The sequence below is a fragment of the Eubalaena glacialis genome, chromosome 4 (genome assembly GCF_028564815.1).
Source record: "Eubalaena glacialis isolate mEubGla1 chromosome 4, mEubGla1.1.hap2.+ XY, whole genome shotgun sequence".
Lineage (NCBI taxonomy): Eukaryota > Metazoa > Chordata > Mammalia > Artiodactyla > Balaenidae > Eubalaena > Eubalaena glacialis.
In genome coordinates this window covers 34,843,520-34,857,837 of record NC_083719.1, presented here as the reverse complement: position 1 = coordinate 34,857,837, position 14,318 = coordinate 34,843,520, and the positions used below count along the sequence as shown (strand labels likewise).

At 36.8% G+C, this 14,318-nt stretch overlaps 1 protein-coding gene across 1 annotated transcript in view; it reads left to right on the top strand.

Annotated features, from left to right (window-relative positions):
- Window positions 1–14,318, top strand: part of OXCT1 (3-oxoacid CoA-transferase 1) — a 144,538-nt gene that overhangs the window by 66,075 nt on the left and 64,145 nt on the right. Inside the window, exons 8-11 of the mRNA XM_061189222.1 lie at window positions 3,067–3,174; window positions 4,626–4,740; window positions 7,529–7,623; window positions 9,423–9,471. Coding sequence (XP_061045205.1) covers window positions 3,067–3,174; window positions 4,626–4,740; window positions 7,529–7,623; window positions 9,423–9,471 — 367 coding nt within the window. The remainder of the gene's footprint in view (window positions 1–3,066; window positions 3,175–4,625; window positions 4,741–7,528; window positions 7,624–9,422; window positions 9,472–14,318) is intronic.

Genomic DNA, 14,318 nt, shown 5'->3' with positions numbered 1-14,318 from the left:
TTTTCTTCTTTTGGTTTGTACTTCAAATATTTTCTTCCTCTGCGATTAACTCTGCTAACCAGCTCTGAGAAAGCTTTGATTTTTGTATAGAAATTTTCAATACTGTTGAGGGTTGATATTGTGTTGACAAATGCTGCCCATGCATTTTGACAATATGAAAATCATTCATATTAGGATGACAAAGCCTGGAACTGATTATGTTTAACCAGATTCTTGCTTTTCATCAGAGTTGCTTTAGTAGGACACATTCTTCCACTCCATTTGTTGTGAAAGTCATGATGTAATTGCCCTTGGTAAAGAAACTTGGTCTTATTTGGTGTTTTTTGTCAAAACTTTCTTTGGTGGAACCAGAAGAAAATCGCGATTGGTTACCATCAACAGTTTTGGTTTAAGTGAAAAGGGTTACTTTTTTCCTTCTCCGATATGTTTCTCGCTCCTGCTGAAGGGTAGATGCAGGGATACCTATTAGGAAGCTGATGCAATAATTCAAGCAAGAGACAGGAGGGCCTGAACTTTTGAAATAGCATTAGGTATGGAAAATAATTTGCATTATCTTCAAAAATGTAAACAAAAAGTGTTTCCATAACCTATTTCATAATGTTGTAAGTGCTTTTAGAGTTTAGAAATCACAGTTTTTCTTAAGTCTCTATTTTCTTTTTAACATGTCCTTTTGGTACATGGCTAACTAAGCAATTTATCACATCCTCCACTTTTGTATTTCCTAGTTTTGGAAACTATCTACTTAATGTCTATTGCAGCTTTTTAAAAAAATTTGTAGGTTTTTCACCTCTTGATTATAAAAGTAAAATTACACAAAAATAACTTGGTACTGTCACCCAGGGATAAAAATGATTAACATTTCAGTGTTAATTTCCTATGTGTTTTTTCTCTCAGTTTTTTGTAGATATAGAAATAATTGAGCCAAAGAGCATATCTGTAAATATTTATATAGAACCTTGCATTTTTATGAAACATTATATTATGAGATGTCATTAAATATTATGAGAGCCATAATACTGATTTATCATGTGGATGCACCATATATATTTTACCATTATTCTGAGGTTGATCCTTTAGGTTGTTTTCAACTCGTTGTTATTTTAACAAATGCCGTGGCCAATATTTTCATGAATAGTATTCTTCACATATATCCTCAGGATAAATTTTTAAAGTCAAGAACTTCTTTGAAGGCTTGAATCGAATAAGTGTAAAGATGTGAATGAACCCTAATGGCTGAAATTTCCAACTAGTTGAAGAGGTAGAAGTAGTGCTTAGCTGCTCTGCATTTCCTGTGTCCACCTCCTGTTTACCTGGTCACCACCTTGGTTGCATTGGGCTAGAAAAGAATCAATATTGCAGGAGGCCTACTAACCTGATGAATATGTAAAAAAGTGAAGGCTATGCTCTTGGTATATCAGAGCATAGAGAAGTTTGGAGGAGAAGATATGGAGTATAGTGATGGGGAGTCCCCTTGCCTTCTGACTCATTCTCATATGAGTATAGATGGACATCTCTACCCACTGTTTCAACTTGGATGCCCACATGTTTATTGACTCTTCCCTGGAGTTTCTATTTTATTTTTGTTAAGATCCTTCTGTTTATCAGAGAAGATAGCTTTTATCCATTATGTCCTATTCTTCTTCAGCTATTTAGAAGTAGTGCACAATAATGAAAATGACTCTTGTTAATCCCTGTTATTCTTTCATTGTGGAAGGAGTGTGGTGTGGGCATACATGGTAGAATAGCAGAAAGGAAGGGGGGTGCTTAACCTCAAAAACTTCTGGAGAGTTCAGTTACTAGTTTAAGGAGACAGTATAATACAAGTCTCCTTGTACAAGTCAGTTCATTTGCAGATAGTTCTTTGCTTTGGGTATGACATCTGTTAAGCTGAGCACTCTCAGTCTTCAAGACGATATTTTTCTTGGCACCAGAAAGATAATTTTGTTTTTAATTAAAAATTTTTTTTAATTAATTAATTAATTTATTTATTTGGCTGCATTGGGTCTTAGTTGAGGCACATGGGCTTCTCTCTAGTTGTGGCGTTCGGGTTCCAGAGAGCGTGGGCTCAGTAGTTGCGGCACACGGGCTTACTTGCCCCACGGCATGTTGGGATCTTAGTTTCCTGACCAGAGATTGAACCTGCATCCCCTGCATTGGAAGGCAGATTCTTAACCACTAGACCACCAGGGAAGTCCCCAGAAATATAATTTTTTGATCTCAACAATGTTGACTGTAGTTTTTCTTTATCCTTGTTATTCTGAGGGTTTTTTTTTTAATGTTGATGTAAAAAAATTGATTTCTTTTCTCTTCTTTAAAAATGAATTCTAAAATAGCAGACTAACTTGGGGCATTCAGTATTGCTATAAAATTCCCTTTTGCTCTGTGAATAACTTTAATTCTGATTTTTAGAATTTCCAGTTATTAGTTAATATTTCCTTTTTTCAAATTTCCATATTGAAATTAATGATCAATCTTAAAGTAAAATTATTTCAGCAATTGCAGTTCTATCATGATCCTAGGAAGCTAATAACAGGAATAATTAAAAATGGTTACAAATAGCATTTGTATCTATATTTAAAAAGCAATTGACCAAGCAGATGTTGTTACAGATTTTTGTCTTTGATATGATAAATTTCCCATTAATTTTGAAGATCTGGGTTTAAGGGATGTGCTTTCAAATTTTGCATAGTTGAGCTGCAGTTTGTGAAAGTTCAAGCAGCTGTACTGACAAACCATTTGACAAATTTGTAACTGAGGCTGTTTTAAGCAAAGTTTTAGAGCTTTATGTTCTGTATTTTATGTTCAGACACAGGTATTTGAATTTCTTCTATTTTTGTGGATCTATAAGTTTGTATGTTTGCGTGTGTGTGTGTATTTGTTCTTTCTCTCTCTCTGATTTATATGTATATTTGTGTGTGCATGTGTGTGTCTATGTGTATATGTATACTTACATTGTATATCCAGCCTAAGTTGAAGGTAAAGATGCATATACTTCATCTTTTTTTAATAAAAAATATTCAGTTTAAGCTCTCACTATGTAACTAAAATTTTTTTCTTTTTGCCTAGGTTGAAGAAATTGTGGATATTGGATCATTTGCCCCAGAAGACATTCATATTCCTAAGATTTATGTACATCGCCTTATAAAGGGAGAAAAATATGAGAAAAGAATTGAGGTAATTGACTTAGCTTGTCTGTCAGTATTTATGGATCTGACTGTCAGAGATGTGTCCCTGGGGCTATTCTAGATGATAAGGAATTAGAGCTGAACAGGAAGTCTTGCTCTGAATCTTAATAGGAGCTTCTCATGTGTCTATCTTGAGGAGACATGATTGTCTATGTAATTGTCCAGTTCAACAGTTCCTTGTGTTTACAGCGTGTATATCACCAAATTAGGTGCTTCTCTAGGCTATGTCTTCTAGGCTTTTGTAACTGTCCTAATTTATGATGCATAGTTTTGGCTGGCTGTCCTACAAGGTAGAGAAGGATAATCAGGTCTTTGGTGGCTTTACCCTTGCTGGACTCTTAGCGTTTGAGTGTTCAGAACTGTCTATCTCTCTTGAAGTCTTTGAACATTATAGAGTCCAGACAGAACATCATTTCCCATGAGTGTTGGGCTCTGGGCAGCTGGTGGGTATGAGATCGTGGCAAGGAGTGGGTACCGGGAGCATTGGAGGTACTCTAAGGCTATTGAGAGCATGAAGACCAGCTGGACCAGAATTGATATCAAGATTCAGAAGTGTCTAGGGATCAGCAACAGAATAGACATGCAGTAAGAGATACCGTGGATTCAGAGATACCCTCTACCCGCAGACATCAAACAGAAAGACATTCTGCAATCTGAAACTAACGTCAGGGGCCAGGGATCAAAAACGGGACATTTGCAAACAGGAACCAGAGTCTGTATCAAGGAGATTTAGTAATGGAAATAGTTTTCTGGCTGGTTTCTGGATATTTCTATGATTCCTGTGATTCAGTTTTAGCAAAACCGGTCTAGACTCTGCATGTGGAAATAGGCAATTGGCAGCAGCAGTACCTGGTAAACACATTCTCACAGCCCTGCAAAAATAGAGTCCCAAGGTCTATTCCCTTTTCTTTATTCTGGCTCCATCCCAGAGCACCTGAGGAGAGTTCAGCTGCAGGAGTCTTAGAGTAACAGTAGTGGCACTCAGTGTGACAGTAACAAAAGAATTATTTGCTTCAAAGAGACAGAACAATTACATCTTCCTCTTCAAACATCTGACCTCTTTCACTTACTTTTTATTTAATTAATTAATTTATTTGTTTGTTTTATTTATTTTTTAAATTTACTTATTTGGCTGCACTGGGTCTTAGTTGCAGCATGTGGGATCTAGTTCCCTGACCAGGGATTGAACCCGGGCCCCCAGCATTGGGAGCGCAGAGTCTTAGCCACTGGACCACCAGGGAAGTCCTTTCACTTACATTTTAAAGAATTATTTCTGTCATCAAATTTTATCCATAGTATTCTTTTTTAAATTTAAAAATTCTCTACATTATATTGCAGATGTGCCTTATGGTAGTAATGGGAGAGAGTTTTGTATTTCAGTAGTGTTAAAATACAAAGTATACCTCAACCATGAATAATTTATTTCTGTTTATTTTAAAGCGTTTATCAATCCGGAAAGAGGAAGCTGTAAAAACCACATCTGGTAAACCTGGAGATAATGTAAGGGAACGTATCATCAAGCGGGCAGCTCTTGAATTTGAGGATGGCATGTATGGTATCCTTTATTCCTTGCCCCGCAGGCTGGGCAAAGACGTAGCCCTCACTTTTTACACATCAGGTTACTAGGCGTCCTGCATAGTGATTCCTTTCTAGTCCATTGTAACTTCTAAAGCAATTGATCAATTTTTACAAATGTGGCATATAACCTAAAGATATCAAGATAAATGAAATTAGAATTATAATCCTTTTGCCTTCTTGAAACAAAATGGTGACTGAAAATTTCCTTAGCTGTTCTCTAATATATAAGGAATTTCAGTATAATTTGGCATTTGGCCAAGGGTAATTGGGAGAAGAGATTACCCAAGATGAGGGTTTCAAATCTCAGAAGTACTACTTATAACCAGTGCTATTTACTTTCTCTGTGTTCTGACATTTACATACTCATTGAAACATAAGATCCAACTTCTTAACAACCTCTTGTTTCCCCTGACAAAGATTCTGTGAATGTACCCTTTTATGTCTGATGTTTTGTAAGGGTATTCAATGAATGATTCAAATTCTGCTGTAGATATTGAATACTTTGTCAAAAAAGAGGTAGGTGAAGATGATTTAGGGCAATTAGTGTTTGGATTTTGAATGTGTTTTAATAACAGTGAGTCTATTCACCATTTTGCTGATTTTCAAGACATCAACTCTTGAACTATATAATACAAATAATATGTATAAATTCAAATAGTGTATGATAAGATAAATATTTGTTGAATGGTGAATCCAGTAAAGCCATACTTAAAGGCCTGGGGCAGGAGGTAGTAGAAACATGACATGTGTCTCCATTCTCTGAGCTTCCCCTAGTCCATAAAAATCTTCTTTCAGACTGATATTGACAGGAGAACTCTTTTTTTTTACTTTCTTTTTACCTCCACCACTTCATTTTTCTTTATCTTTCAGTTTATACATTGAGTTATGGTGGGCATTCACATAGGGGAAGAGAGTATAATAGTGCTTCCTCTTCTACCTCCAGTATCAGCAGATATAGAGTCAACCAAGTAGGCTGAACAGGTGAAAGCTAGTCTCTGGGTTTTCTTCTTATGTCCAGTCAATTGGTTTACCATTGATATTTTAACACTGACTCTATGATAACACTGATTTTTAGATATAATGGCTTCTAGGTATCCTTTATTCACTGTTATTGTATTGCCTATGAAAAATATTTGCAAGTCAGTTCATATAAATGATCTTTCCATAGCACCTACTCTTTTCCAACCCAAATTACATAGGCTTTTTTCTCCCTGGTATTTGACTCACTAAAAAATATTAAAGAACTGAGAAAATTATAGCATATGATGAAAGAGGGGGGGTATAAAACTTGTAATTTGGGTTGCCCTTACCTGAAAATGCCTGCTTATAATGGAATTAATACCTCAGTGTATTCCATGCATCACTGTGTGAATGAAGTACAAATAAGTCTACACTAGATTGTGATTTGGTAAGAGGTGAACCAGGAAGCTATCATCATAACTTCATAGACTTACTGTATTCATAAGAGGTGACCTGGCACATTGAGTTGTCCTGCTGGCCTTTGTAGTGTATAATATGGCAGCATACACAAACTTTATCTTTTCTGGACTTCATTCACAAAGCGCTCACTGTTATTAGAATCTCATCAGAGTGCCACCTTCTTTGCACTAATTCTGTCAAAGTCTGTGGTTTGCAGTGGTAGTGGACAGCAGTTTCAGACAGCGTCAGTTTTTGTTTGTTTTTTTTTTTTGGCCACAGTGCACAGCTTACAGGATCTTAGTTCCCCAACCAGGGATCAAACCCAGGCCCACAGCAGTGAAAGTGCCAAGTCCTAACCACTGGACCACCAGGGAATTCCCACAGACAGTGTTAGTATTTCTGATCTGGTCAGCCTGCTTGTGTTGAGAGGCAAGGTCGAATCCACACCACTGCATACAAGTCAGAACTTTGATCACCTAAGGAAGAAGATTTAATACCCTCAGTTAGCTCTTCTTTTAGAAAAAATTTTATTGAAGTGTAGTTGATTTACAAGGTTGTGTTTAACTTCTGCTGTACAGCAAAGTGACTCAGTTATGCATACATAGATTCTTTTTCAGATTCTTTTTCATTATTGTTTATCACAGGATATTGAATATAGTTCCCTGTGCTATATGGTAGGACCTTGTTGTTTATCCATTCTATATATAATAGTTTGCATCTGCTAATCCCAACCAGTTAGCTCTTTGATGCTGTAACACAGCTTTTTTTTTTATATGGTCTCAAATGTGTTCACTGAAGCTTAAACATCCCCACCATCCTATTTATGTCTTAAGGAAGGTTCAGTTACCAATGGATGTTATCACAGTGATCCAGAAGAATCTATACAATTTAGGCAGACATTTTGGTGTTGTCATAAAACGTCTTTTAAAATTCAAAAATGGTAGCCCTTTTTAGAATATTTTAATCATCTTTATTTTCAGTTGCAGTTTTGAATAGTGAAAAATGCTTTTAAACAAAGGTCAGGCCATGTTATATCAGTCATCAGTCATAATAAATCATAATACAGTCCAAATTTGCTAACTATGTCTTACAATAAAAATGACCTCTTGGCTGGTTTTCTGAAGCCACTACTTTGATATCTTTATGGGGAAAGCTGTGATTAAGAGATTTTCTTTTTGAAAAAATTACAAAATAATACCTAGAGGGTGGTGGGAGAATCTATTCAGTGATTACATTCAGAGTAAGTGCCTTTAAAGAAGGCCTATATTCAGATTTATTCATGTAGAAGATTTATGACACAATCTCTCTATCTTTTATATGCTGGACCTTAACGTCTTTTTTTCCAGCTAATTTGGGCATAGGAATACCGCTTCTGGCCAGCAACTTTATCAGCCCCAGTATGACTGTCCATCTGCAAAGTGAAAATGGAGTCCTGGGTTTGGTAAGATAGAAATTAAAGTTTTATTTATTCAATCTTGATGGAGAATGAGATATTTTATATAGTGAAATCTTCTTATAACTGAGAGTTGTTACCTTAAAGTTCCCAATCTTGTTTTTCTTTCTTTTTATCCTCATAATAAAATATTTAACTTTTCCCATAAAATGGTGGTACTTGTGAGCACGTCGTGTTGTATTTTTTGGAGTAGATGGTAGTTTCCTGACTCTGAGCTTTCCGACTGCTCCTCCGTTGTCCCTGTATCAGCTTCCATCTCCCCTATTGCATCTGCTTCAGAGATCTCACACCATCCTGTTTAGGTAGTTATTTTTAACCTTTGTGTGATTGAACAAGATAATGAATGTCATTAACAATTCTACATTAAATAAAAATCAGTAAGTCTCAGCATGAGAAACTGAAGAGTAACATTTCTACTTTAGGACAGGACATTTTTGACAGTTGATTAATTCAAGAAGTTCTCCTCATGTAATACTCGTTTTGAGGCCAAGTTGTTCAAAAGGATAGAATTTTCCCTTCGTCAAGATTAACCTTCCAGATGGGCTCAATATTCTCATAGAATTTGGCCATTCTCTTTATTCAATATTATAATAAAATTAAGAAATACTTCAGCTTCCTGGGTAGTAGTTTTTATTTACTTATTAATTATGGCAGAGGTTACTTATAGTCTGACAATTTATAATATTCCTAATCTTTTATTGTTTTTCACTAGCTCTTAACTGTTAATGCAGTGCAAATTGTACATATGGAAAATGTATATCCAGTATTTAAAATATAAATAATGGTCATGAGAGTGTAGTTGATACTGATTGAGGCAATAATTGTGATCACTTTCAGAAACACAAAAATGATGTGAGTCTGGATAAAAGCAGATTCATATTGCAGTCAAAGACTTAAATTTTTAAGGTAGCTTAGAGATTATCTAGAGTGACCAATTCCCTCATTTTGAAGACAAGGGAAATAAGTCAATATGAATTACCCATGGTCACTGTTTAAAGAAGAATTTACACAGGTCTAAAACATTAGTTGCTGTTTCAATTTATTCAAAGAATAAATTTTTGGTCCTTTTTTTTGAAAGTATGTTAAAATTTCACAGCCAATATTTCCTCATTCTTGGCTCTAATTTAGACCTTTTCTTTTCCCTTTTTCCATTTCCTCCCTTTTCGTTTAATATATGTTATATTATGAAACTACTCACGCCAAGTAATTAGAGATGGTTTATAAGAATACATAGAAAATTAAAAGACAAAAACTTAGTGAGAATTACCAGGCAAAAGGAAAATAAAGGTATCAAAACTTAGAAGGACTGAGAGATAAGGTTAGAACTCCAAATCTGAGCCTTTAGGTGCTACATACCAAAAAGCTGAAACTGTGCCTCTCCAGACCCTTCTAGCCAAATAAGGCAGCCATTTAGTTTGTATTCATTGATATACTACCAGGAAGATTTCTGAATAACATCGGCTGCATAGTAGGTACTAAATAATTACTTTTTTATTGACCTGTATTTCCAACAGCTTAACATTTCTTTCAGACTTTGGTAGTTTTTAGAAAATATTTTTCACTTACCCAAGCACAGTTTTTAGCATAGAAAGGACAAATCAACGTGGAAAACAGAGCCACGAAAACACTGGGATTATTTTGAAAAGGTTCACCTCAAGTCTTTTGATGATTTCCTAGGGTTTTCATGATTTCCTAGGGTTTTAAGCAAAGTTACTTATATTTCAGTTTTAGTGTGTGATTCAGTGAGAAACTTCTTTTCCTAATTGAACATGTGCTTTATTTGACAGGGTCCTTACCCATTAGAAAATGAAGTTGATGCAGATCTAATCAATGCAGGTAAACTCACTCATTGCATGTTTTTCCAGCCTTTTCCTTTGCTTTTAATTTAGTTCTCTGCCAAGTAATAGCAAAGAGTTGGGCTTGATTCTTTGTCTTTTCCTGGAGAGTATGCCACTGTATTTTTCATGGAGGAACCTAGAGAAAAGCCTTCCTAGTGCCCTCTTGGTCCGGGTTGCCTGTCAGAGGTCTCCCCTATTTAGGGCAGAGTAAGATAAAGGAGAAATTGCAGGAGGGGCTACATATAATGGTAGGAGCTTTGGTGGGTCAATCAGTCAGCGTCCTGAGAGCACTCTCAGGTGGGGTAACGAGGAGAATTAAAGGAAGGGACAGTTTACAAGGGTGCAGACAAGATTAAGGGAAACCAGAAAGGATGCTGAAGCACCACAGGGAGTTCTTATCACTCCTAGGCCTTAAGGGGCAGCTGTGGGAGAGGGCCATCTAACAGGAAGCAGGGTCTTTGTAGAGGAACACGACCATCTTGCAGAAACCTGGGTGAGGGTGAGAATGGAGGTCTTCCCTGCTGGGTCTCCTGCTTGTGCCTCCCATTGGCCAATCCCAGGTTGAAATAGGTCTGCTTTCTCATGATGAGAAGGTGGGGAGTGGATCCATAGTGGCCAAAACCAAGATCTGGTGCACTGAGGTTTTTGTTGTGGTTGATACTTACTGTCCTCTAATCGACATCAGAGTTCGGAGAGCATCCTTCAAAGGTTCAAGGGTGCTTAAGGATGTACTCTGCCACTCAGTGCAACCAAGTGATGTAAGTAATAAATACAGAGCTTCTTTGTACTGGAGACTCTATGTCTTCTCCTTTATTCCTGCATTCATATGCTTTGCCTTTTACTATTAGCCTTTTATTTGACTGGGACATAGGGTCACATGTAGCAGCAGCCTAGAGGAGGAAAAACAGGTCAGACCTTTTGCCCATGCGTGAGGCAGCGCTGCCACCGTGTTAGGGCTAAAGATTATCCTTAGAATGGGGCTGTCCATAAGAAGCTAATTTTTATATTCTAGCATGCTTTTCTTTACTATTCTTCTACTCCTATTCATTCTACCCCCGCAAAAGTATTATTGTTACTTCATGTTCAAAAACAGGGTGTGTAAATTTCAGAAGCAAAGAAGTAAGAGCTGAACATAAAGGCCAGCTGCCAAGTAGAACTGATGTTTGATGCTTAGGATTTTTGAAAGTAAAACAGCTTCTGGTTGAATAGTTGAATTAGTTAACACGACTCAACTCTGAAAGGCCCACTGTGGTAAAGCAATGACATTTAACCAAGGCTGTAATTTAATTGTACTGTACCCTTTAGCAGTAGCTCGTTGATCTGTGAAAATATTTGCTGCTTGGTTTAATTAATTAATGTTAGTGAGTTATTTGCAAAATGAATAACTCCATTTTCCAAATATCAGGCTTGAGCTCGTAAAACCCACTTTCTTTGGAAAAGTAGTTAATCTTTTCAGTGACATCATTGGACAGTAGGCGTTTCTGATTCCATTGAGCTTAGCTCGATCCTGATGAAGCCACCAGTTTTAGATGTCAACTTCTGAGATACCACGTATTATCTTCAACTACTTTGTAAAACAAGAATTCATTGCTTTTGGGAAGCCAGGCTGCAGAATAGTTTAATAATATCCTATCTCTTTCATCAAAGTCCTCTTTGGAATTTATGATGCTTTGACTTTGGAACTAAGTTAGGGAGGAAATACTTTGAACTTGAGAACCCAGAATATAAATTGGTGGTTCCTCAATTCCCCAAGTTTGGAAATTACCAGGAAGATCAGCCCATTGTTTGTGTTAATTTGAAACGATTTCTATAGAAATCCCTTGGAAGGCATATAAAGAGTTATGTTTCTGGGCATAATCAGTGTATTAAAATTTTAAAATAATAATACAGCTATTTCTAAGGATCCCTTTTTCTAAATAATAATTTCATATGGTTATATAACAATGAATGACCACTTGTATAGCACTACATAGCTTACAGCATACTTTTTTCAAATATATTAAATCATTTGAACCTCAAGTGAAAACTTATTGTACAGATTGGGAAACTCAAGCCCAGAAAAGTGAAGTGATGTTCTCAAGATCATGTTGCTAGGGACTGGACTAACACATGGTCTCCTGCTCCTGGCCCCTGGCCTTTTTCTCTGCATGTTGAGCTATATCCACTGATAACCTGAGTTTTACAGAGGTGCGTAAGGCAGTGCTTAGAATATTTCCAAGGTCCCAGGAAGATTTGCAGTATCCCAATGGAATTGTGAAATTTCTAATAAATCTCATGTTCGCTTTCATATTAATGTGCGTTTTGCATTCTTTCTTATTTCTTAATATTATTTTCTTATTTTAATATCAAAATAATGTTTTAAATACTTCCTTTTGATTAAAACTACTTAGAAAGAACCACCGTGTTAATCTCATGGCTTTTGAATATCCCTGGTTCCTGCCATGTACCTCTAGAGCAGTGGTTTTCAGTGGGAAAGAGGGGTGATTTCTCTCCCCTGGGGACATTTGACAATGTCTGGAGACATTTTTGATTGCCAGTGTTACTGTCATTTAGTGGGTAGAGGCCAGGGATGCTGTTAAATATCCTACAATAACCAGAACAGTTATCCAGCTCCCAGCATCAATAGTGCCTGCTCTAGAGGTCTGTGTGCCACATTTGAAGAATCACAGGCCTGAACATTAAAGTTCAAATAGTATGGCATTCAAGATCTATCTAATGGTTGTGACTGACCTTTTCAAATTTATCTTTCTCTACGCCCTACAAGGCCTTCTGAGTCCACCGATACTGAGCTGCTGGATCTTTTCTGACCATGACTCGTGCTTTCCTTCCTCCATGACTTTGCTCTTCCTGTGCCTTTCATTTTTTGTTTTGTTCTGTCCCTTCCTTTTTTATCCCCATCTCTTTATTGGTAATGTCCTATTGAAATGCATTATACCTATCCTTGAAATCCCAGTTCATTTGTCCTCTCCAGATTCTTCTGTGGCTCAGAAGTGCTCCTCCTTCGAACCCACAACACATCTAGTGTCTCATAAGCATACCACATTTTGCCTTGTAATTATTTGTGTATATTCATCTCTCTTGCTGGGCATTATGTTCCTTTTTCTTGGGGCAGTGGTTCTCAAAGTGTGGTCCCCAGAGCCACAGCATTAGCATCCCCATCACTGGGGACTTGTTAGCGATGGAAATTCTCAGACTCTAGGGAGTTGAGCTCAGCAGTCTGCATTTTTATAAGCCCTCCATGTGATTCTGATGGGTGTTAAAGTTTGAGAACCGTTCGTTTAGGGCATCTGCATTTTGTGTGTAACATTGTTCAAGGCACAGAGTAGACATTTACTTGATATTGAGTGAATGACATGTTACATCATGAGCCAAAAGACTCAAAACTATGAAATTGAATAACTGTATTGCCTGAATATCATTAGAGGATGTAGACATACACAGAACAAATTTGGAGGAGACAGAAATCAATTAGGAAAAATCAAATAAGAAAGAACCTTTTCTTTAAGATATTGATTGTATTATTGATTATAATTGTTTCTTGACTAAATTTGGACATTGCATTTGAAAAGCATGGATTCAACTTTAGAATACCTTTTTTTGTTTAGATTTTGGATATTAAAAATGATGAAAATTAACTTTGCTTCCAAAGAATGTATTTATAAGATGCCAGAATGTGTTAGCAGGGGCCTGACAATAACTTTGTTTCATAAGAATTATTTTCTGGGCTCTTTAATAAAGCCATCCTTCATAAATCACATGGGGAGAGCTGAAGCTCTCTGCATTGATCTCAAAGTTTCCTATAAAGTGTTAAATTATGCCTTCTATGTACTACCAGCTGGTTGAGGTGGCCTTTTGGAAGTCATTGTGATTTACCACATAGAGAACAAAGAATTGAGATTTTTTTGTTTCTCTGCATTTTCAGCCTGCAAATTCTTCCTTGCCTCTCCACCTCACAGGATTGGCGAGGAACTGTATTTGCTGGACATGAAAGTTGTGTTAGGATAAGGTTTAGTTGTATTACACTTGTCCTGAAACTTGGAGTTAACGGGCTGGTGTATAACCCCACCATAAAAGTGAATTGCTTGCCCCTGTAGCATTTATCCCTAAAGGGGTGATGGCACTGTCTTTTCCACAAGCAGGTTTGCGGTGAGGAATAATAACAATGACAATAGTAAAAGTAATGTTTACAGAGTCCTTTCTCTATGCCAGGTACTAGAGTTAAAGACTGCACATGCACTATTTCATTTAATTCTCAAAATATTATGTGCTGTCTAAAAGCCAGCTCCTACTAACCGCACCAGAAAGTATTTTCCAAAGCTTTTCAGCTTTGTGGTCCTTTAAAAGATGTGAAAATGTTTCCTTTGTTTAGAATCAAACTTTTTTGGCCAATAAATAATTCAGCATGATATAAATAGTCTTACCCTTGCTTTACAGTTGAGCTCAAATGGAGCGGGATATTGGTGGAGAAGTTAGATCTCAGGGAAGACTTGAGAAGTTGAAGTTATAGCTGTTTTTGCACAGCTGGGCATGATCAGATCGGTCTGGTCCTGTTGTGTCCAAGAGCTTCTCTCTGTTCTAATCTTGGAATCACTTTTCTTCCCCTTCTCTTTGTCTGCCCTATCACACTGGGGCCATGGCATGAGCTGTTATCAGACAGTTGACTTACCTTTGGCGAAGTGGCATGTGACCACTTTTCCATTGAGACCAGAAGCTTCTCCTAGGCACCTAAAGCTCCTGAACAGACAGGTCACAAGAAAAAAGCAGCTCAAGTTTGAGTCAGGTGATATTATAGGTTGTGTGGGGATTGGATGACCTTGAAGAACTTTTCCAGTTCTGGACTTTTAT